Source organism: Epinephelus lanceolatus, chromosome 6, assembly GCF_041903045.1.
Source record: "Epinephelus lanceolatus isolate andai-2023 chromosome 6, ASM4190304v1, whole genome shotgun sequence".
Lineage (NCBI taxonomy): Eukaryota > Metazoa > Chordata > Actinopteri > Perciformes > Serranidae > Epinephelus > Epinephelus lanceolatus.
The window spans coordinates 42993039-43018466 of NC_135739.1; the positions used below are offsets into that span (position 1 = coordinate 42993039).

General features: G+C 41.1%; 1 protein-coding gene across 2 annotated transcripts in view; it reads right to left on the minus strand.

Annotated features, from left to right (window-relative positions):
- Window positions 1-748: 748 nt before the first annotated feature.
- Window positions 749-25428, minus strand: part of rfc4 (replication factor C (activator 1) 4) — a 28968-nt gene continuing 4288 nt past the window's right edge. Inside the window, exons 2-11 of one of the 2 annotated variants that reach the window (XM_033622357.2) lie at window positions 23921-24044; window positions 20903-20981; window positions 17593-17672; window positions 17319-17438; window positions 17031-17174; window positions 16824-16944; window positions 8183-8308; window positions 7966-8046; window positions 3222-3335; window positions 749-1289 (exon numbers count right to left, since the gene is read on the minus strand). In XM_033622357.2, coding sequence (XP_033478248.1) covers window positions 1194-1289; window positions 3222-3335; window positions 7966-8046; window positions 8183-8308; window positions 16824-16944; window positions 17031-17174; window positions 17319-17438; window positions 17593-17672; window positions 20903-20981; window positions 23921-24036 — 1077 coding nt within the window. In that variant the 5' untranslated portion in view covers window positions 24037-24044 and the 3' untranslated portion in view covers window positions 749-1193. Of the gene's footprint in view, window positions 1290-3221; window positions 3336-7965; window positions 8047-8182; window positions 8309-16823; window positions 16945-17030; window positions 17175-17318; window positions 17439-17592; window positions 17673-20902; window positions 20982-23920; window positions 24072-25428 lie in introns of both variants that reach the window. The other variant, XM_033622358.2, reaches the window with a different exon arrangement.

The window sequence follows — 25428 nt, forward strand, 5'->3', positions numbered from 1 at the left end:
TTCCTAGGAAATCAGGGCCACGACCTCTGTCTCATCTATTAAAATCACTTTTAAATCATTGTTTTAAAATTGCTTTTGGTGATTTTACTTGTTTTAGGACATTTTAATCAATCTTACCCTGTTTTTGCTATGTGCATCGTATTTGGCTTATTTCATGTCATCCTCTCTGTATTTAAATGTTGCCTGGCCTCACAGCAAGAGGGTTCCTGGTTCAAACCCTGAGGTCAGGGAGCCCTTCTGTGTGGAGTCTGCATGTTCTCCCATGCGAGTTTGGGTCATCTCCTGCTTCCTCACACAGCCCAAAGACATGCAGGTTAACTGGTGATTCTAAATTGCCTGTAGGTGTGACTGTGAGTGGTGAATGGTTGTCCATCTCCTTTTATCACCTGTCCAGGGTGTACCCCACCTCTTGCCCTGCTGACAGCCCTCACGACCCCTAACAGGATTAGTGGTTACATAAGATGAATGAATCTTTTTCAATTCTTGTTTTTTGTTGTAAAGCACTTTGTGATTGTATTTTAAGGTGCAATAAAATAGAGTTTATTATTAATAATGTATATTTAAAACATTTCCAAAGCAGTATGTTAATTCCAAACTATTTCCTGCCTGTGAAACTGTTTTTCTAATGTCATTTTCGGGAATTTCATGACTGAGGGAACCCTGAATGATATTTACATTTCTGAAGTTCCTCTTGTTGTGGATTCATCATGTCCTAATCATGAGCAAAAAAATTCAAGACAACAAACACTGAAAATATACAAAAACTATTTTTTACTTCCCAAAAGCAAAAAGTGTACAAAGATCAGTTGGTAAGTATTTACATGAATGAAAAGGAATATTGAGACATCTGATGGATGATGTTGCCCTTTGTCAAGCGTCTTTGAGTATCCTGAAAAGCGCTATATAAATCCAATGTATTATTTAATAGTATCAGAGATTTTGAAAGAATGTTCACATTGTTGTGTCTTATTTATTGAAGTGAGTTGAGGGAGACTGTTTCTGATTAAACACAGAGAGAAACACCTCCACAGCTGTGGTCTCTGGCTGTAAACAACTACACCACTATCATCTGGTATCTACTGCTCAATGTCCAAACTGTGACTGTGAACCAACTCAGCTGAATCAGAGTGAAGTGCTGCTGTCTTGGTGATGACAGTGCTCTCCCCCAGGAGAAGATGCTGCTTTGTGGAGTTTTAATTGTGCTGGGAGGCCTCCTGCATGATGACCGAACACAGACTCAACATCTGCAGGTATTCATTTGCACCGTCTGACAGGCACTTACTCACAACCTGAACCAGAGAGGAAACACAAGCACAAACATTAGCTTCTACGTGAGATATCAGAGTCTATTATGGACACAATAAAATCAGTGAACCCTGACAGTGCTCATCAAATGTTGCCTCTTGTGACTGTCTTTGGTTGGAGTAAATGAGTTGGAGTGCCAGCTTTTCGTGTTACCACCTTCAAAGTCAACTTGTTATGGAACGCTTATTGTTCAACCACAGCTAAAATCAGAGCTTTGATCTCTGCCCGAACCCAATAAGGCTATTTAAAATATTAAATTCTAATCCTGTTCTGAATTTATTCTTTTTATATACTTTCTAAAAAGCAATTATTTAGTGATGAAAAAGAGCAGATAAAAGTATTGATAAAGCACCAAACCTAAAAGGAGTACTGATAAGAGTAGTAGTATCAATAACATATTAACAAAACCCATCCCTAGTAGTAGAGTTGTCCTGAACTGATCCTAATAATCATTACTGGGGTCCATCCAGGTATATTTTAATGGATAAATATCGGCTAAAATAAACCTGATCAAATGCACATGCTTTTTTTACTACAGTGGTTCTCAAGTGGCCCAGTCACGGGTACCAGCTTTCTCCTCAGTCAATAGATCAAGGTCCACACAGTTTAATACTTTCAGCAGCATACTTGCATTTGGCCATGTCATCGAACTATACTGCTGTCTCTGTAAAGTGGCTGCCTGTTATTCACTCACTCAACAGCAGGAAACAGTACTTCAGTATAATAGCTCTGTGCCAGAAATTCACTGTCTTTCAAAATAAAGTGTATTTTTTTTTACAAACTTGACACATTTGTGAGTCACTTGCGGTCCATTCAGAATGGACCCACAACCCATTTTTGGACCATGACCAACCAGTTGGAACCACTGCTTCACTGTTCTCTTCTTTCTTTTACCCACCTCAGCCTGCTAGTATTGCAAAATAGCTTTCCTTTATGCATGAGCATTTCATGTGTATATGCACGTGAAAATTATATGGGTGCACCGGTCCATGAGACTCTGAACAAACACCCACAAACATCTAATGCTCTCCTTCTTGTTAGCAAAAAGACATTCAAAATCTTCCAGTTGCAGCTTTTTACTTTTAGCTGGCACTGATCGTCACTTTGAATAAAATGGCAAATGTCACCAGCAGCAGATCATATCAGATGTCATCACAATGATTCAGTGAGTAATCTGACAACAGACAGAAAATAAACTCAGCTGTTGTCAGGTTTGTGTACTGTCTGTATTCCACCAAATGCAGAGAAAATTACTCTGAAGTACCTCAGTATAACAGTTTTTTTTTCTTTTTTTTTCTTTCTTTTTTTTTTTTTTTAATTTCAACAGCTCCAACAGGTTGATTTGTCTTCTTTTCTTCCAGCTGATTATGTCACATCAATTTCAGGACTTATATTCTTCAGGCAAAGGTTAAATTCATATCCATAATTTATTCTCATCAATTTAATAGTTTTGAAACAAGTAGTATGTAAATGAAGAAAAAGAAATCGTGCCCATATTAGTAGGCTATGCTCGTCATGTGCCAGATACATATTTAATTATCAGTTAGGTAAACGTAAGTATCCCACTGGAATCGGAATCAGATACTCCGTATTAACTGGCTCAGATTAGGTTTAGGGCCCACCAAACATAACCAGGACACCCCTATGAGCCAGTCCTCTACGTTTCTATTGGTTAAGAGAAGTCATGATTTTACAGCACTCCTTTTATATCAGCTGTGCAGCTTTGATTCTCAAGTCATCTGAGTGTATGTCTGATTTGGCTGCAGTTTAACTGTGGTTCTCCAGAATTTAATCAATGTGTAGTAACTCCTGTTTATCATCACTCAGTTACTAGATTAACTGACAAAGAAAACATAAAGTTTACCAGGAGAATCCCTTGAGTTCTACCAGAACCAGCACTACATTACATCACTTACCGCCATCTTCTCTGTAATGGCTGACTTCTGCTTGTCACTCAGGTCCTGTTCTATGATAGACTCATGAATCTGACTCAGGATCTGTGTGGCTGCATAGCCTTCATCCACCATGTTCTGACAGAGGAGACATTAAACATGTGAGAATGTGACATGCAGTATGTGAGGGAATGCTGATGAATTACACATTTGCTGCAAATGTAAGAGTTGACAATTGAACTTTTGGATATAAAATGTCATCACTTCATTATTTTTATTCTATCAGACATCTGTGTGAAGTTTTGTCATAATTAGCATATGAATTCTTGAGTAATGGCCAAAAACATGTTTTATGAGACTACCAAATTCTTATTAGTTTATTCTTGAGTCTAGGGCTGTAATCTTGGTCGACTAAAGTCGCGCATAATCTTAAACTAACCGATCAGTTGTGGGGAAAAAAAAATCTGCACGTTATTTTTACTTCTGTGGTGGTGTGTCTGTGTCACTCTGCAGTTACACCTCCAAAACACTAGTCAACAGTGGAGGACTGTCCTAAGTGCTCTAAAGTTTAGTTCAAATTAAACTTTATTTATATAATTGATTCAAAACTCAGACTGGGTTCCTACACATTTGGAATTTCAAAATTCCATACTTTTCCATACCCTAATTTCCAGACTTCTCTGCATCCCCCCCCCCCCCCCCCCCCCCCCCCAGAGAATATGCACCATCTGTAAATATATCACTGTATCATATTTCACATCATATTTAATTATTCTTAATAGGTGACTGTAACCAAGTACCATAATGGCATGCAAATAAAAACTCAGGTAAGTTCAATGTCTGGGCTGAGGCAAAAAGGTTGGGACTCTGGGTGCAAGCGATGCAGTAACGAGACGTCTGCGTTTTTTCCTTTCATGTGGCTCAGAATCACCTTCTCCCCCATGTTGGCGATGTCAAACGATTTCACGCAAAGCTTGCATCTAGCTCTGTGTGTGAATTGGGAATCCTTGGCCAACCAGTATTAGCAGTAGTAGTAGTATTAACTAGGGATGTCCCGATCCAGCTTTTTCACTTCCGATCCGATACCGATATTACAGCCTTGAGTTTTGGCCGATACCGATACGATCCAAGCGCGTATTATACATATTCACTTATTTTGTTGTCAGTCATGTTAGAAAAGGTTTGATCAAGCAATATTACTCTAACAAGAACAACTACTTAATCAGGTTAGTTAGAATGATCCACAACAGTTGGTATGAGAAACTGACCTGTTTATTGTTAACAGGGTTAAATAAACAAACTTTAAACTTGAACATTAACATTAAATAAAAAATATAGCTGGTTTGCTTTGGCTGCTTTGGCCCCTTAATAAATAGAAAATAGATCAACACAAGAAATCTTTAAAATGTCTAACATTGAAATTAAAACAGCAGCAAGACTCCACACACTTGTGCTTTGGCCCCCTAATAAATAAAAAAAAGATTAACACCACAAGACATTGTTGACATTTAACAAACAATGCAGCCTTTCATTTTCAGTTATTTTAGTAGTGTCAGTGCAAGCCTGGTGCTGCTGTTTCCTGGGACCAACAGAGGGGACAAAAAACCACACACAATATTGTACAACTGTTTAAACAAGCAATAGTCCATCCATGGCTCCAGTTTCACTAATTGTGCCCAAAACAATGCCATCAGTGCTCTTTACTTAAACAGTAAGAGTGTAAACCAAATAAAAATATCACTCTCAAAAAACCAGAGCAGAAAACAAATAGTCAGTTAACTAAATTGATCGCTACTCTTCCTACCCTCTGTGCGTGTCTGCCGTCTGCATGCTGACCTGGTGGATTGATAGTAAGTGCTGGAGCGGATCACTGGAATGGACTGCTTGAATCGTGGAGCGCTGGGCTGGCCGGAAAACCTGGACTGGACTCCATGAAAAACTGGATTGGAGTTCTTGGATTGGCATTTTTCCATGCAGTCCGATCCGATGCATGGTTTTTGCTAATATTGGCAGCCGATACCGATCCGAATATCGGATTGGGACATCCCTAGTATTAACCAGTAGGTATCGTCAAGCCATCCATCCAAAAACTTGCATCTACCCATTGTGAACCACGTGAAACTCGTCTTCTTGTCGAAGGTGCAGTGTTGGAGTGAAACTTGATACCTGGGGGGCTGGAGGAGGGTCATGGGGCAGCGGACTAGACATACCACTTGTCAATCAGGTAAAAGGGGCGGGATGTTTTCTGAGACGTTTGCTCTCACACAAACTGTGCTTGGCCCGGCATAAAACACGATCCGGATTGATTCAATTATTTTTGGAAATACATAATTTTCTATTTTAGAAAACACTATTTTAGAACAGTGTTAATAGTCTGGAAACAAATATTTTTCCATACTTTATTTTTCATTTTCCATACGTTTTAATTCCTGGAAATTGATCAAATTTATTTCCATAATTTTCCATACTTGCGTAGTAACCCTGCTCACATTAAACACACATTAAACATGGCTTAATAGAGACAGTTTCCAACACAAGTACGCACATTCGCTTCACTATAAATCGCAGAACTGACAGACAAACACTTGTCTTCATCTGGACACATTTCCCCCACCAATACAACATGCTAACGTTATTAGCACAAGTCTATGGTATTTTAGATTGTATAAACTAGCCTAGCTTCTAGTGACCTTTTCCTCTTCTCATATAAGACCAGAGACAACAGCAACATGTAAGAAAGGTAACGGTACATAATTTGGCTCCATTACAACTCACAACATTCACCGACAAAACAACTGTCTTATGCTAAACGCGTTTTCCAAGCAAATACAACATGCTAACGTTATTAGCAGCAGCCTATGGCATTTTACATGGTATACATTAGCCTAGCGACAAGCAGAGATTTCCTCTGCTCATATGAAGCCAGGATAAATCCCGAAGTATAAATCCCTGAAGGATAAAGCACACACACAACTTAAAATGCTATTTTAGTGGAGGCTTTACTGTCTTCACAATTTATTGTTTCTTATCTGTGAAATACAAGTAAATACAAGCTTCGCCGCAGGAAATAATGGATCCTGTAAAGCTGCTGATGTAGCACTTTTCTCCTTATGAAAGTAACACGGCGATTATTCGACTAATGAGAATTTGGTCGGACGAGAGCATAGCAACCAAATAATCGACTAGTCGACCAGGAGACTACAGCCCTACTTGAGTCCAAGTGGACGTCTGTGCCAAATTTGAGGAAATTCCCTCAAGGTCTTCTTGAGATGTTGAATTTACAAGAATGAGACAGATGCATGGTCGCAGGGATCTTGACCATTGGCCACCAAAAACTAAATAGTTCATCCTGAGTCCAAGTGAATGTTGGTGCCAAATTTGAAAAAATTCCCCTCATGGTCTTCTTGAGATATCGCATTGATGAGAATGAGACAGATGCAACGTTACACTGATCTTGACCATTGACCACCAAAATCTACTTGGGCTGCCTCTGACTAAGAATGTTCCTAGTCGACCAATAGTCGTCATTTAGGGCCATTAGTCGACTAATCACCCGCATGTTTACGATATTAATGTAATTATCAAATTATATATTCCTGGCTGGGCAACACAATGGTTTGACTTGAAGGTCTAAGAAAGAATAGTATCAGTAACATTGTTAACACTGTGCTACATTACAGAGAAATACAAAACCGTTCTGATGAACCTTAATTAATGTAGGCCTATATTTTATCTACATGTGCATGTCACACACTGAGCAATGATGCTGTTGGTAAAGCAGTAATGATTGTGCTCAGTGGCTAATGGGCATGTAGCTACTTCCATGTTTCAGATGATAAGTCACATTTGTAGTCGATAAATCATAGGCAAATGTTTGCCTGCAGAGTTTAAATATCACCTTGGGTTCGTCCTTCACCTTCTCAAAATGTTCCAACACTTTGGATTTCCTGCCCAACATGTTATTAACGAGCCTGTGAAATAACCGCAGGTACCAGCCCTGGAAATTAAGGGCCGTACACATGCCGTGTCTTTAACCGCCTGGAAAATGTGAGGTCGGGCGCTGGGTACTACTCTTGTGCCTTTTTTGTTCCAGCTTTAAAGAGCGTGGCAGCAAGTTGCGTAACATAGCCTATTTACCTGCAATCCTGAGTGCAGAGCTTATCTTCTTCCAGGTACTGTTTCAAGTGTGTAGACCTAACTGTGAGACACATGTAAAGCTCTGGGTAGCCCTTAACTAAAAAAATGAAGTTTTCCTTATTTATTACAGACTGAATATGTACGGAACAAGGGAAAGATATCTGTCAGCTGTGATTGGTTTGTAATGTGACTCCTGTCTGACTGCTGAGCATGGCCTCTTCCTGCGTCTATCCTTTCAAATTAAATTCCCACATGGTCCAGTCACATAGATTTTGATTTATTTTGATGAGTTGCAGCTCCTAATAAAGCTTCACGTTTGCTTGTTTTTTGGTTTTTTTTTCTGCGACAAAGCAACCAATTAAATCTCGTTAACTAATAACCTTTCTAGTCAAGTGACATTTGGTCGCCCTAAAACCTACTCAGTTCATCGTAGAGTCCAAGTGGATGTTGATGCCAAATTTGAAGAAATACCCTCAAGGTGTTTTTGAGATATCATGTTCACAAGAAGGGGATGGATGGACAATCCGAAAACATAATGCCTCCAGCAATAAATGCATGTCACACTAAACAAAGTGCTGAAATTTTAGGACACAAATACAGGGACAAAGCAGTGGCATGTCAGACCACCTACCCTCACAGCAACCTCTAGTTTCTCAAATGTTCCTGTGAAACAGATCTGGATCAAGTTGTCAATCATCTTGGCAGGGATGACCTACAGTATAAGAGAGCACAACAGCAGAGTGACATGAGTGGCAAGGAAAATTTCAAGTGTGCAAGACATTTTAAACACAGTTAATAAACCATCAGTTCCTTCAGTCTCCTGTATGACACAAAGAAGATGATCTCACCCCGGCTATTTCAGTCACAGCATGTTCTGTGATCTCCTTGTCCACGTTAAGACGTGCAGCACTCTGGAGGAAGGTTATGGCTTTCCGCAGGTCTCCCTCAGACACCCTCACCAGTGCTGCTATACTCTAGATGAGCACAAATAGTCAAAACTTTAATACACTAGCTGTACAGTCAAAACAGATGCAGATCTCTGTGTGTGCCGGTACATGGCTGGTGTAAGACTGCAGCGTTAAAATGGAGTTAAAATGGAAGTGTATCTGATCTCTCAAAAAAATATCCAAACTTTGAAAAACATGGCAGAAATGCATCCTGTGTTGAGCTTGTAAGCTGTCGAAAAACACATTCCCCAACACAGTTTCATTGGACTTACAACTCAAATCAACTTAACTACGCAAGTTCACTTTTAAAAACACATCTTACAGGGAGGCTATTATCTTTTTGATTCTGTCGAATTTTAGCTCTCTAAGGTTTCATTTGTTATATATATGTTACTATCTTCTCTTAAGGGGACAGGGATAACATGCTGTCAACATACAGTGGTGTTAGAAGGGACTCCTTCTCTTTTCAGCTCACTGTGTAGCCAAAACACATTAATCTATTATTTCCACTATTTGTTCTTAAGTGGGACATTTGAGTAATTTAAGGAAGGTCTGAAATTAACTTTCATCCAGCCTGCCACTGTGGCATGCAAGTTTTTTTATTTTTGTTTTGTCTGTCACTCATTGATTTTGTCTGCCCCTTTTGAAATCTATGTGCTTAACCAGCACTCTGAGACCCACATAAACCCATTTTTGTCTGATTTTTTAGGGAGGAAAGGGGATCTTTAGAGGGGGATAGCAGATCAGCAGTATATGATACATAGAGGTGGTAGATGCAGCTCAGCACTGGGTGCCAACTTTTTCTAGTTATAAACAGGTATGCACATAACTGGTACGCAGGTACATGTGCTAAAAAAACAATCAATAATGCGTGACGTCAATTAGCTCACTGCGGTGCAGTGACACTGACTTTCTTGTCTAAATGTGTTTCCAACACATGATGGAGTAAACTACTGAGAATACTGGGATGTCCAAAAACAACAGACACTAAGCAGCTACTTTGTCGTTTCGCCACCTACAAAGAAGCGGCAGACTGAGCCTGAGCAGAAGAAAATAGTTTTTTCTGAGAAGTGGCTCCAAGATGTGCCATGGCTTGAAGTGAATGAGGAGCACACTGAAATGTGGTGCAGGATATACCGCTCGCATCCACATCTGGCAGACAAAGCAGACAAAGGTGCATTTTATACAGGCTCAAAGAATTTCAGTGTTCCCTTGTTTGAGAAACATGAGAAAAGCAAGGAGCACATGAATGTGGCACAAGCCATTGCTAATAAAGAAGCTAGCCAAGAAGCAATATCCAGCCGCCCACTTGCTCAATGGCGAAACAAGCTGAAAGAAGAACAGCGGCAAGCTCTTTGTAATATTTTTCTCCTCGCCTCTCATAAAGCTAAACACACACATCCCTTGTCATCCTACGCTGAAGATATTCCTTTGATGAGGCGGCTAGGAATAAATGTAGGGGGTGCATATCATTCATGTGAAGCAGGAATACAGATAATGGAGACCATCGCGCACACTATAAGCGGGGAGTTAAGCGCCATGTTGGAGTTGGCTGAATTATAGGGACTGCTTTTTGATGGATCCGAGGACATCACAAAAACCGAGCAGGAGATTGTTTATATTGTGTCTGTGTCCAGCAGCGGAGACTTTAGGTCAGACTTTCATGGTCTGATTGAACCAGGTGCTGAGCGGGCCACGTAGAACATCACAGAGGGCCTTGTGAAGCGTTTTCAGGACACAGGTTTGGAACTGGAAGACAAAGTTGGTCGTCATATGCACAGACAGGGCGGCTGTCAATGTCAGTATGTACAATGGCACTGTGCCAAAACTACAGCAGCTGGTTGCGGTGGGAGACCCCCTTCTGCACATTCTGCGCACACACTGGAGAACTGCGCAAAATCAGCTGAGCGCAACGTTCCTTCAGTGTACACTCATTTATTCAGTGTGACATCGGTCTCTATGTTGCACGAGCTACACTAAATCAGTCTGAGATGAATTAAATCACCACAGTAGCACACGTACAATACTGTGGGCCTTTTCCTCTATAACTTTTAGCCGTGTCCAGTCAAGCCATGTTGTGCCGATTGGTGTTTCTGTTATCAGTTTAGACGGCCAGTGCCACGCCAACCTACACCTACTCCTTCTACGGAGTAGGTCCAAAGGTCCAAAAGCCGGGCTACCTGCACTCAAGCGGGCAGAGGGGGCATCTAGCTGACCCGGCGAACCCCCGACCACTCTGCCCCCCCCCCCCCTCAAACAAGCCGTGTGTGTTGTGAGATTCTCCTCCCCTCTGTGTTTTTAAAAGTCTCTGTGTGTTCAGCTCTCAGTACGTCTGTAGCTTCTAACTGAATCTCTGTGGTTTGGAGTTTAGTTTCTTTCCGGCGTCCTGTTTTCACTTTAAATATCTGTTTTATTTTACCGTTTCATGTTCACTATCCACTGTATTAGAAGTTGTGTAAAGTTGCTGCTCCAAAACACTAAACATTTCCTTATTTTGCAGCTTCACAATAAAAGTTTTCGGAAGCAAATGGGGGACTTTTATTTTTAAGACTCTATAGGAATTAAAATATGTTTATTACCTAATTAGCAAAACTTTGTATGTGGCTTTTCTTTAATTAAGACATGTCTAATAACACGGCAGGGAGGAAACTAAAAGCAGAATCAGCCACAGTGAGATGTTGATGAAGAGCTGCAGACAACAGGCTCTTACTGCACCTCTGCAAATAGCTCACCTCCAACAGGTAAACTGCCTTTACCTGCCCTGCTATGGAAAAACACACGCAACAAAAATAACAGAGGACTTATGTCGTGGATAAGCTGGAAACTGAACATGAAGTCCACTTTAGAAAATACCAGGATATATATCTAGGGTTGGGTATTGTTTGGTTTTTTCCCAATACCGGTGCCGAACCGCTACTTTTAAAACGGTACTGGTGCTTAAATGGTGCCTGAACCGATACCTCAAAATATGAGGTTTTTTTAAAGGGCCAGTGTGTAAAATGGGTTGAAAACAGTGACATCAGTGGTCAAATTCTAGATTGCAGGGTTCACTCGCTCACCCCTCCCGTCGGGTAAATGACGGTGGCCTCGTAGGGACAAAAAGCCTTGTGCACGACTTTTTCAGGAGTAGGTCTATCTAGCGACGAGGTGAATGTTTATTTAGAAATCTAAGCCATGTTACGATATTGTAATGAATCCCTCATGAGTAGGAGACCAGAGGAGCATTCGGGAAAAAGGCCAGTTTATTTGAGCACTCCAGAAACTCCGGTAACACTCCAGGGGGTAAAAGACTCCATCCCAAACTCTGACTCTTCTAGCGTAACAGACACACTTCATAACTTTACACACATACTCGTTTACCATACCAAGTGGGGACCCCCCTCCCCTCTCTGCTCCACCAATCTCCAGCCCGCACACTGACTGACAGCATAGCTGGTAAACAGAGCTCAGCTGTTTATTTAGCCTAGCAATATCTCCGGACTATAGTAGTATAGTAGTAGAGTTTCTTGTAGCGGACACAGACCCAGAGCCATACCTGTTTGAGCCGGAGCATACAGATGAGGAACTCCATATGTTTGATGCTGAGCGGGCGAGAAGAGAGGCTGAATGCACAGAATGGGATTCGGTGCTACTGCTACCATCGTTGGGGAGATACATCATCAGGAGGAAAAGCGCCGCAGAGAGTGCATCATAAGGAGTGAAGTTGCGTCTTCTTTTCCTCGCAGATGACAGTTCGGGTTCATTCTCTCCTGTTGCGTGGTAAGTGTGGTCCATTCGCAAACTTTATAACTAAAAAAACTTTTCACTACTCTCTATCGACGAACTACTAACACTCTCTGCTGTTTCTTCCTCCTTCTTCCTTCCTTCCGCTGTCTTCATTGGTTCATTTATACACGCGAAACGTGTTCTCTGGCTGGCTGGATTGTCCGCTGGGGCTGCCTTACATACATGGCAGCGCAAGATGGCGGCCTCTCTAAAGCAAGGCCCTTGCTATGTATATATATAAAAGCATAATTATAAGGCTACGAAAACCAAACGAATTTTATTTTATAGCGATTATACACTTGTATAAACATATTAATGGGTAGAATATTCAGATTCAGATTCCGATTGACAATAAACCATGCCAAATATTACACACTGGCCCTTTAAATGGAGGTTGAAAAGTGGCACAAATGGGCCACCTTTCAGAAGTGTGTATTTTGTATAACAGTTTTAAATTATAATAAAAACAATGTTTTTATTTATTTATTGTTGAGGCAAATTAGAAATACCTAGAAATAAATAGGTATATGAACTTTATTAACAGTTTTAAAATATAATAAACACTTAACAAATTAACATTACAATAATATTAACTCTATTAAAGTCCAGTCTCTGTAAGCAGCCCAGGCTCCGCAAATGGCAACAAAAACATTTGGGTCGAGGCTGTACCAACCAGCCAGCGTGAGACTAGCGTGAGACCAGCGAAAGCACATGAACACACATGAACGCGGTGCCCCTGTCTCACGGTCTCGCACACGTGAACGTGTTACCCAGAGAGGCAGTTAGAGCTACAGACTACAACGAGGCTAAAAACAGAGTTCAAATGACATTTTTCCAAACAGCTTTTTATGTCAGCGCTTCAGGACACTTAAATCACTACGGACGAGCAGTATGGAGATATTTTGTGGTTTCAAGCGAGCTAGCTCCGTTGTGTTTCATAACATTGTTGAACATAAACAGAACTGACGCCCAACGGTGCTTAGCGTGCCTTTAAATAATAATACACTCAACAAATGAACGAATGAATGAATGAATGAATGTGCATTTTGTTTCGGTCCGGTAGATATCGGTTGTATAGGTACCGGTTCCATATTAGCACTGACTTTCGGTACCCAACCCTATATATATCATGTATCGCCATTCAGCCTGAAAATAAGTGAATATGAATTTTTGTCCTAAGCCCTACTGTGCATGTAAACATACTGACATACAGACAGACAGACACGTTTCATATGCCACAATACCGGTGAATAGCTAAAACAACATCCGGAACATGCACTGCGGGAAAGTGTTTCATCACACCACCAGCGAGAGTGAGAGCATAGAGAAAAGTTTAGAGGCGAGAATGGCTGCCGGAGAGAGTCCTGAAAGCAAAGCAACTGTACATGATGCTGAAGAACACGATGACCCAGAACCAAAAAGACCAGTGTTTCCCCTATATGCAACTAGCAGTGGCGCACCGCCGCTGCTCAAATATGACCGCTGCTGCTGATTTTTTTTTTCCCCCTCCGTCTTAGCTTTTTAGAAACTATATTATATGTATTATTATTATGCGCTACAGACGCTTCATATCCAGGCCTATAGAACAGGTCTATACCTTGTCCTTTTATTAAACAAACGAAATTGTCTTATGTTATTTATCTTATTTACATGATGGCATATCATTTCTGTCTCTACATGGTCGCGCGTTTACAATTCTCCTCTGCTCTCTGTATCGCTCACAGCAGAGTTTCGTCCAGATGCACACACACGCACGCACGCACACACGCGCACACACACACACACACAGACGCACGCACACTAGAGCACGGCTCGGCCGCATTTTCCTGACCGAAGCCGACCCGAGTCCGAGACAATTATAACTGAGCACAGCACTAATGGAGCGGAGCCTGTGTTGCTTTCAGGCGGTGTCACGTCAATTGACACGTTGTCACAAATTCCAGCACTTGAATAGGCCATAGCACAACACAGCAGCATGTCAAGTGGGCAGAACCCGAGCAAAATACCATTAAAAACCATGAAACCGATATGATTTTTTTTTTTTTTTTTTTTAAAAAAAAGTGATATGAAAATTTTGTCATACCGCCCAGCCCTAAGTGGGAACAGTGTAAAGATAGCTGGAAATTTACTCAAGTTGAAAACTATGCTTGTTACAGTAAGTCAGTCCCTCCAAATCGCGATCTTGCAATCGCAATAATCAATGAAAGTCTAATTCATACTTGCGGGGGCTTGCAATTTTTCAAAAGACCCGCAATTTTTCCGCATTTTCCTGCTGACCTCATTTGAAGTCATTTGAAGCTATTTTTGTTATATTCAGTATGATTATTATAGCAAGTGATTACATAACTTATTTTTTTGGAGGTAGTAGTTTAGAACTGATGAAGGTCTAGTGCAGAAATGTTGCAAATAAATTATATATTAAGTTAGACAGTGTGCGGGAGTCCTTCTGCAACTTGGAGGTAGTAGTTAAGAAAAAAAAAAAAGATTTTTTTTCTCCTTTTGTCATTAGCCGCAATTTTTGTCATTTGCTGCAATTTCCTGAAAAAAAAAAAAAAAAAAAAAAAAAAAAAAAACAACAACAACATAAAAATGCTGCAACTTTTTATCACATTTTTCAACAAAATTGGGCGCAAATTCAAGGGTTTTGGGACGTAAATTCAAGTTTTTTTTGCCGCGAGATCCTGGAGGGACTGGTAAGTATGTGTAAAAGGCAATACTTCATAAATACACGCATAAACGTGTGGAAAGGGATATGTAAGTCTGCTCTGTCTGCAGTCTCCAATCCACCACTGTTATGTTTTACACAATCACAGTGCGCAAGTTCACCTAATAGCTAATTGTTACACACAAGTTTAAACAAAATCTGTTTGTATGTAGTCTAACTGTTTAACTTAGTTTACCAAATACAGTACAGGCCAAAAGTTTGGACACACCTTCTCATTCAATGCGTTTTCTTTATTTTCATGACTATTTACATTGTAGATTCTCACTGAAGGCATCAAAACTATGAATAAACACATGTGGAGTTATGTACTTAACAAAAAAAGGTGAAATAACTGAAAACATGTTTTATATTCTAGTTTCTTCAAAATAGCCACCCTTTGCTCTGATTACTGCTTTGCACACTCTTGGCATTCTCTCCATGAGCTTCAAGAGGTAGTCACCTGAAATGGTTTTCCAACAGTCTTGAAGGAGTTCCCAGAGGTGTTTAGCACTTGTTGGCCCCTTTGCCTTCACTCTGCGGTCCAGCTCACCCCAAACCATCTCGATTGGGTTCAGGTCCGGTGACTGTGGAGGCCAGGTCATCTGCCGCAGCACTCCATCACTCTCCTTCTTGGTCAAATAGCCCTTACACAGCCTGGAGGTGTGTTTGGGGTCATTGTCCTGTTGAAAAATAAATGATCGTCCAACTAAACGCAAACCGGATGGGATGGCATGTCGCTGCAGGATGCTGTGGTAGCCATGCCATGTTCAGTGTGCCTTCAATTTTGAATAAATCCCCAACAGTGTCACCAGCAAAACACCCCCACACCATCACACCTCCTCCTCCATGCTTCACAGTGGGAACCAGGCATGTGGAATCCATCCATTCACCTTTTCTGCGTCTCACAAAGACACGGCGGTTGGAACCAAAGATCTCAAATTTGGACTCATCAGACCAAAGCACAGATTTCCACTGGTCTAATGTCCATTCCTTGTGTTTCTTGGCCTAAACAAATCTCTTCTGCTTGTTGCCTCTCCTTAGCAGTGGTTTCCTAGCAGCTATTTGACCAAGAAGGCCTGATTCGCGCAGTCTCCTCTTAACAGTTGTTCTAGAGATGGGTCTGCTAGAACTCTGTGTGGCATTCATCTGGTCTCTGATCTGAGCTGCTGTTAACTTGCCATTTCTGAGGCTGGTGACTCGGATGAACTTATCCTCAGAAGCAGAGGTGACTCTTGGTCTTCCTTTCCTGGGTCGGTCCTCATGTGTGCCAGTTTCGTTGTAGCGCTTGATGGTTTTTGCGACTCCACTTGGGGACACATTTAAAGTTTTTGCAATTTTCCGGACTGACTGACCTTCATTTCTTAAAGTAATGATGGCCACTCGTTTTTCTTTAGTTAGCTGATTGGTTCTTGCCATAATATGAATTTTAACAGTTGTCCAATAGGGCTGTCGGCTGTGTATTAACCTGACTTCTGCACAACACAACTGATGGTCCCAACCCCATTGATAAAGCAAGAAATTCCACTAATTAACCCTGATAAGGCACACCTGTGAAGTGGAAACCATTTCAGGTGACTACCTCTTGAAGCTCATGGAGAGAATGCCAAGAGTGTGCAAAGCAGTAATCAGAGCAAAGGGTGGCTATTTTGAAGAAACTAGAATATAAAACATGTTTTCAGTTATTTCACCTTTTTTTGTTAAGTACATAACTCCACATGTGTTCATTCATAGTTTTGATGCCTTCAGTGAGAATCTACAATGTAAATAGTCATGAAAATAAAGAAAACGCATTGAATGAGAAGGTGTGTCCAAACTTTTGGCCTGTACTGTATCTTAAAATTTTGCATATTCTTGTAAACTTGTAGCTGCTGGCTGAGACAAACCAGCCCCTCCTCACTATACCAGCAGCAACATAGCTGCATGCAATTATTTAGCAATGAAAAAGAACTAACAAGAGTACTGATAAAGCATTGAAGTGGTAAGAATTAGGAATAGAGTAGTAGTATCAACAAAATCCTAATGATACCCATCCCTGACAAAAAGGCAAGGCCATATCATCATATTGTCTTTTACCTCCTTGGTGTACTTGAGGTTCTCCTTCTCACAGATTTCCAGCAACCGCTCTTCTTGAATCTGATTGGCTAGAGGTTTGAAACGAAATTTGGAACACCTGGACGTCAGAGGCTCAATAATCCTAGAGAACACACAGACACATAGGAGGGTCAGGATCAGTCACATGGAGAATCTTTGTGCCTTCATGATTGGGATAAGTCAGCTGACCTGCTGATGTAGTTACAGATGAGGCAGAAGCGGGTAGTGCGGGACTCTTTCTCCATGGTCCGCCTGAGAGCGGCCTGAGCTGGTGCTGTCATGGAGTCTGCCTCATCCAGGATTATGATCTTAAAAGGAGGACACGGCTTCCCACTACAAATACAACAAAGACAAGGAATTTAGAATTAAAATGAGAGAGATACTTCTGAAACCATTCATCCCAACACAAAAGGGTATTTTAAAAAATTAAGGTAAGTTCAGATGGTTGTTACAGAGCTTGAATCAATGCTGACTCACTCTGGGCGAGTCCCGGCCACAGTGAGCTGAGCAAAGTTTTTGACCTTCTCTCTGATCACCTGGATGCCTCGTTCGTCTGAGGCATTGAGCTCCAGCACTCTCTGTCTGTACAGCTGTGGGCTGGAGGAAAGACAGTGGAGGAGAACAGGATTCATACAAGAAAAAACAGGTAAATGATCAAACTAAAACAAAAGGATAACTGACAAGACTTCCTGGAAATGCAAAGAGCTGAAATGTTGGCTTCTTACCCCCATATTATTAACAGTTCACTCACCCATAAAGTTCTCTGGCAGCGGCTAAGATGGTGGAGGTCTTTCCTGTTCCAGGAGGGCCATAGAAGAGCAAATTGGGAAGCTGCAATTAAAGCAAAAACAAAAGTGAGAATGAGCTTTCCTGGCATTGTAGGATGACACTGAAAGACTGCATGATTAAGTTGATGTTTTTGTGTGTGTGTGTGAGTGTGTGTGTGTGTGTGTGTGTGTGAGCACTGATTTCATTTTGTTTGTTTAATTATTAGGGGTGGGTATTGCCAGAGGACCCAAAATACTTTGTCAACATCAGTTTTACCTTTAAGATTAAGTTTTCAGTCTGTTCATCTGCCTTTAACAATTTTTATTGCAGCAAAATGTGATGAAAAGCAGGCAGATTTACCAACACAGTCATAACCTGTACCTGTCAGAAATACTGCATACACCTGACAAACTGAACTGTTGGCAGATTTGCAAGGCCAGATTAAGTGCGTGAGTGAAACACTTCACATGCTGCTAACTGAATAGCATCACCCATGTTGGAAGCGTTGTCTGTTACAACCATAATCCCCCATTCTTGTGCTTTATTTTGTAGGAGGTCTGCAGTGTTGCTCTGGTTAGACTTCCATGTACTGCTCTAGTTTGGAGAACGTGAGACAGCAGTCATCAGTCCTGTGTGAGATAATGTGCAGTTATAGTCACACATATAGTCACTGTCCTTGAAGTCCAGGCATCACAGATTAATGCCTCCTGTACAGATCTTTGCACATCAATTGCTGTTCTGAACAAACAACCTGCTCAATCTCAGTTTTAAATCAAAAACTGCACTTGGTTCCTGCCTGTGGTTTTATTATGGTGCTTATCCTATCTTTGGATATTTGATCACTTTTGAACTTGTGCAATAAATTCTTGCTGGGCCATGTGCAATAATCTTTTTATGTTTTTATGTCATGTCATTGCCGTGTTATCTGTGTACTGGTCCCTGCACAGGTCACTTTTCAAACTGTGCAATATATTTTTGCTGGGTCATGTGCAATACTTGATTCCTGCACAAATCACTTTTTCTTTGCTGGGTCATGTGCAAAAAAAATCTGATGGACTATCCAGATACCATCTAAGCACTGTCCCTGTATGTTCTTATGTCTTGTCTTGAATGCTGTTTATAATTCAAATGTTAATGTTGTTTGTCTCTAAATTGTGAGCCGCAGCCGCCTTGTTGTCCAAGACAAATTTCCTCTCTGAGGACAATAAAGTTATTCTGATTCTGAACCGTGTTATTTTCTTAGCTCTCTTAGAGCTGGATGGTAGTTTTGACAAGCTAAGTGTGTCCAGTGTTGGTTGATTTTTCAGTGGAGCATCTTTAGGGTTAGCTTGGCGGCTTACACTTGAATGGTGGAGTGTGAGGTGAGCCTGCATGTTTGTAGTATTCCCAGAGTATTTTATTCTCATATGACACTGCTTGCAAATCACGTGTCATATCCAAGAACTCCTTTCCATCAGTGTAACCCCCCCCCAAAAAGACATTTGATTTAAACGGTGATGGCGCATTTCTGATTTTTTTTCTCCAGTGCCTCCATTTTTGTTTTGCCAAAAGCTGCTGAATGACACCTCTTCTGATCTCAGAAGGAAAAAAACATTAGCACCATCTAGTGGACCAACAAAGCAATTGATTTTTCCTATTTTTGTACAAAACGTATTAAAATGTGTATTTGCAAAAACTAATATGTAATATAATAAAAGATCGATACTTGGCGTCCGTGGAGCAATAGAATATTGACACCCAAATTATTGCGATATTATACTGTATTGATTCATCCCCTCACTGGTCGTGTGTACTGTTCACAAATCTGGTTGTTTTTGTCTGAATACTCATTCTTTTGTGAGAAAGGAGAAAGGTGATGAGGCAGTTAGCTTTAAAATCTTAAGGCCTTTCTTTTTGTAACCTGGCTGTATAGATTTCTTCTAGGGATGCGACCTCATACCCAGTGATGTTTGGCTGTTGCAAACTGTTGAGGGTCCAGGCTGGCTGGGATGTTGTTCTTGATGTGCTGGAGAACCAGTGTCTTAAAGCACTTCATCAGAATGGTGGTGAGTGCCATTTAGACTAGACACTGCAGATTTTTTATGTAGAGGGACAATGGGGCTGTCTTTGAGCTGGTGGGAGCACTTTTCTGTGACAGCGTTATGTTAAAAATGTCAGTGGTGACATGAAAAAGAGCTCATTGGAACATGTTCTTAGTACACCGCCGGGGATGAGGCCCAGTAGCTTTGCTGATTATCGCTCTCATCAGGGTTTTCTTACATTTGTGGATACTGACAGTGGCTGGTCGTCTGGTGGCAGGGCAGACTTGACAGCTGATGCTTTGTTGAGGAGATCAAAGGGACCATAAAAGGTGTTAATAATCTGGCAATGTGGCCTCACACATGATGGTGGTGCTCCTGCCTTTGTAGCCTGTGATATTATGGATCACCTGCCCCATTTGTTTGGTGTTGTCTAGGGCTGCCCCTTGAAAGTCAGAGATTCGAATCCTCAGTCAGAGACCCCCAAGTCCACTGAGACTGCTTTAAGTCAAGCAGTCAGTTTTTGTCTGTTTTTGCTAGTCAGTGTGCTGTGCAGTGTACTTCTGGGGATGTTTTGGTCCCCCGATTTTGCTGCGAAGTGAGCTCTCTTGACTTTCATGCTACTCTTTGGTACAGTGGACTACAGATATAATGCAGTGGCACAGAAGGGGAGAGGCCCTGCACCATAAGGCTCTGAAATGACATTATCTTCTCTCTTCTGCTTGTTTGATATTTAGTGTCAGCAAAAAAATTTTGTTGCACATTTCTGATCCGTCATTAGCGGCATTAACTTGTTTACTTTATCACATGAATGTCACTGTCACATACTCAATAGCCTGCTGAGCCCCGTTCAAACTTTAAAACTTAACATGGCCAAAAAACAAAACTAAAAACAAAAAAACATGACAACATTCATCTAATATTCATATCAAACAGCCAAATCTGATTTGACTGACATAATGGTATTTTTGTTTTATGTACTGTATGTGATTGTATGTTTATTTGGATGTTGGAGTCAGCAATAAAGTTTGATTGATTGATTGAATTCTGAATCAGGTATAGCCCTAGCTAGTGTTGTTGGTTTTAAGGTCTCTCTCCAGTCTCTCCTGATGCCTTTGCTTGACCTTGTTGATTCCAGCTTTCAGTCTCACCTGACCAAAAGGCAAGTGACACAGGCCTTATCCTTTCCTTTTTACCATTTACATGAGACAGGTGTGAAATCAACTCATCAAACACTAACCATCATCAAAGCCATCATCAGAGCCTGATACTTACATCTGCTCCTTCCAAACACTTCTTCAGCACTGCTACCACCTCCTCCTGAAAGGCCACCTCGTCGACACACTTTGGCCTGCTGGGATTTGCAAAATTACAGTCTGTTAATAACTATTTAACATGTTAGCGCACTGTTTACACTGTTTATTATTATTTATTATTCACTGAAACTGTATTTGTATAATTTCATGAAACAAATAATAAATGTACTGATACTGTCTGATATTTAATAAGACACATTTGCAATCCAATACAACATCCCTGTCACAACATCTAGCTTAACAAAGCTCATTCTGGTCAGTTTTTGGTGACATCGTTGAAAATGTGTACATTCAATTACACATTTATTACTGAGGTCATAGTTAAGGGTGTAGGACTGGCCTACATTATATGAGATGTGTTTCTATGTTGTCCTTCCCATTTATATACATGAGCTGGCCAGATAATTAGAAAAACTTAACTACAATGCAGAGCAGCACAACACCCCACTATTACCTCAATGAGTAAACATCATTTGTCAACACCTGTCAAAACAGGTTGAGACACACACAACAGGAGCAGATGTATTAGTGTATGTGGACTTTCTATCTCAGTTTATGATAAAACTGATGATCAAAGTTAATATCTGTGTTCTACTCTGAATCATCTAACACTGACTGTCAGAAGCAGTATAGGGTGCTGGTCTTTTATTACTCTCACTCAACTACCACATGAAGTCCTGCATTTTGCAGGGAAAAAAAATGATTCAAATTTAAATTGTCCCCAAGCTTGTAAACCAAACCCCAAGGTGTTTCAGCCACTATTAAGTTTGCTTTATAAAGGCCCTGACGCACCAAGCCGACAGTCCAAATTGGCCCTCGTTGGCTTTACTTTAGCTAATTCAGCATGTTGAATCAGTTTTGGAGATGGCGGAACCCATCGGTGAATTAAAACACTCTGACTGGCAGTTCAGCATAGCGCACAAGAAGAGAAACAGAAGTGAGGAAAGCAATAAAAACGTTTAAGTCAAGAGGGAGTGAGACCAAAACAAACTTGTTTAATAAGGTAAGATTATTTTTCTTTAGCCATTGAGCTTTTTAGCAGAAAGGGTTTTGTATGGTTTGTGTCAGTGTTCACTGAAGCATGGTAAATATGCTCTGTTCTTTCAACACTGGATTGTGTTGTTAATGTGCTAACTGGCAAATTAGTGTCGCAATGGTCTCCGGTTTCCCTTTTTGAGTGATGATTACAGACTACTGCCGTCTGTTGGTGTGAAGAGTTATTTCCTCTCACACAGCCGCAGAATGTACATGCTGGCAGGCCGTCGGCTGTATACTTTGCTGTGTGCAACTTTTTGCCGAGACACAGGTGATAGTGCTGCACAATTTGATAAAAATGTGCAATTGCGATTTGAGTGGACAATATCGCGATTTGCAATTGCGATCACAGTATAATTTTAAAAAATGGTATCATTAGTCTTCTTGCTTGATTCAGTGTTTCCCCTACAATATATTAGGGGGACACTGACCTGACATAGTTATCGTTATGGACAGTGTGTTAATGACCATCAACGGACTGAGCACAGTCAAACATGCTGCTCACACAGCAGCGCAGCACAGCACTGTACACACAGCTGAGCGAGCCTGTGTTGCGTTCAGGCGTTGTCACGTAAATGACAAATTCCAGCACACCATAGCATAACACAACTCAATTTTTCATTTGTATAGTTTGTTATGGAGTCCATGATTTCCCCGTGACACTTACAAATGTTTGCGTAACTGCCTGGATGTTGTTTTATGAGGCTCTGGCGGCTTTCGGTTGTCTCATTGCCTTTAACGTTACACGGCTTGGCTTCGCATGCATTCTTCCTACTTTTCTCTGTGCTGTCTCAAGTGTTGATATAGATTGGTCAAATTGCCGCGGGACGTGGCAACTTTAACTTTGAAACCCTTACACAGCACTGTTCAACATCGCCGTACCTGAATCCAAAGTATTGCTATATAATATACATTGCGTTTTTTTTCGCCACCAACTCAGCCTGTTCATGGTCGTGCTCATGCTCTTCTTCAGCATCTATGTTGGTCACTGCTGCACGCCGGGTGGTCACCTGACCATACATGCTGCACACACCAGGATAGCTTGTGGGAGTGATGTCAACAATCTCCACACACTACAGGAGAGGTAGTCACGTTCACAGGCACAGATGTTAACATTCATTTACATTAAATCGCAAATCGCAGCCTTTTATGCAGTTATTTAATTGCACAGCCTGACATTGTGATTGCAATTAGATTAATGCCGGATTTCCACTGGATGCGTGTCCGTTGCGGAATGGCAGCGCTGGTTATCCGCTGCGTGCTCTGCCGTCCGTCAATACCCACTGGCTGCGTTTGCTGTGTGGAGCGGTGCAGCTCCGCCAGAAGACATCTCAGTGCACTGCCATGATTAATATCTCCTCGTCCATGGTGTCAACGGGGTGAAATGACGTCTGAAAACATCTGACCTGTTGACTTCAGGCCTGCCTCTGCCCATTATGTAGTTTTCAAGGTGTAGTGCAGGGAAATATGATCCGCCGTGAACACTGCGTATTTTATTTTGAAAATTAACTGGATGTTTTATTTTCTTTCTGTGCACGACTTCCTGCCCCGCACGATCTGCTCTGTGCTGAATTGTTGTGTTGTGATCCGGTCCGGCAAAAATAGAAGTTCTGTGCATCTGTTGCAGAGGGCTCCGGAGTGCCGGAGCTGAGACGGAGCCAGAACGCAGCACAGCCGCTGGAAACACACACATTGACTAGAATTGAATCCTATCGGCTCCGCTGCCATGCCGGAGCGGAGACGCAACCAACACACATCTGGTGGAAATAGGCCGTAATCGTGCAGCACTAACAGGTGATGTGAGGCAATGCAACACTTGCCTTTTCGCAGTACTCGGTTTGGTGTGTCTGGGCCTTTAAGATTCTTTTGCACTGAGCACTTGTGATTCAGGTGGACTTGGGCTACAAAAGCAGTACAGTACACATTTGTGGTTCACACTTACTATTTTTCTACCCAGGGAATAGCCTTGGCTTTCTTCTCTGTGCAGGGCCCTGCTGTTGCCTTGTCTTTTTGAGGTCTGGTAGACTGAACAGTCGCTCCTTTCAAAAAGGCTTGCATAACTCCTCCTGATTTTGGTAAAAGCAGACAGACACCTATGGATAAACAACATGCAGATGCAGAAACAGATACACACACAAGAAATATACTAAAAATAAATATATTTACTATATTACTTAAAAACAAAGTTGCAGCACAAAACTTCCAGGAGACAGAAGATACAATATATGTGTAATATCTGGTGGATGATGGTAGTTTAGAAGACTAAGCAATACCCTTGTTGCACTTACTAAAATCGTGTGCAAATTAGGGATGTTCCTGGCGACTAATTTCCCTGTTGACTAACCGAAATTTTTAATTAAGACTAGTCAACACTCAGAAAAACTTGTTAAGTATTTGAAACATTGTCCCCAAACAATATTGACACCGCCGTGCATTATGAATGTGAACATGACGGTAACTTAGTCAAAAGTTAACCACTTAAGTAACATCTAAAATAAATCAATTGGCTCTGAAATGTGGGGCACACTGAACCTTGCAGATTATCTGACAAATGATAGCAATTCACTTTAAAGTTAATAAAACATCTAAATTCTAATTAAATTTCAGCTGAATGAATGTAAACACTGCACATTATCTGACAACTCACTTAAAGTTAACAACAATATAAAATTTCAAAAAAGAAAAATTGCCACTGAATTCATTTTCTAGATCAAAGTACTGCCAAACTGTGCTGGTTTTGTGAGAGGACATCGCTCCAATTTCCCACCATGCTGTTTCAAAACTCCAGTCTACTCCAGCATTACCACTGGGAGGGGGACAGCTGTCTGTTGGCTCTGTAGCACCTACTAGTGGCAGGCGGCTGCATGACAGTTAAGGGACCTTACACATGAATAAAACACTTATTGGTTACTAATATTTCTGGTGCCAACTAGCGAGGGGTTGGACGTTTAATCGTTTAGACGTCCAATCACACGCATCCCTTGTGCAATTACTGCAGACTGCTGTTGATGACCTCATCTGTCAAAGTGATTAAACAAACTAAGACAAGAATCCGACAATACAGTCAAAATGTCTCACAACATTTCCAACTTGGCGATAAACACAACACCACTGCTTTGCATACAATTCAAATGTTAGACCTGGATTGCTCAAGTTCTACACTCCATTTAAAACACCAAGAATTAAGAAAACGTTGCATATCGCCAATTAATACAGGTTATCTGCAGGTTTAAGTAAGTTAAATTTAAGACTTTTTAAGACCTTTTTAATGCCACCTTGAATGGAATTTAAGACCGAAAAAACTATAAATATAAGCGATGGTTGGGGGATCCCGCTGTACTATAACCAGTGCTTAATTTGTAAAATTAGAAGTGGGGGAACACATTTTTAAGCTGCATCAAAGTTGCTTCACTGCGCAACTCCGAATGGAATGGTTGTGACATCTAGTGT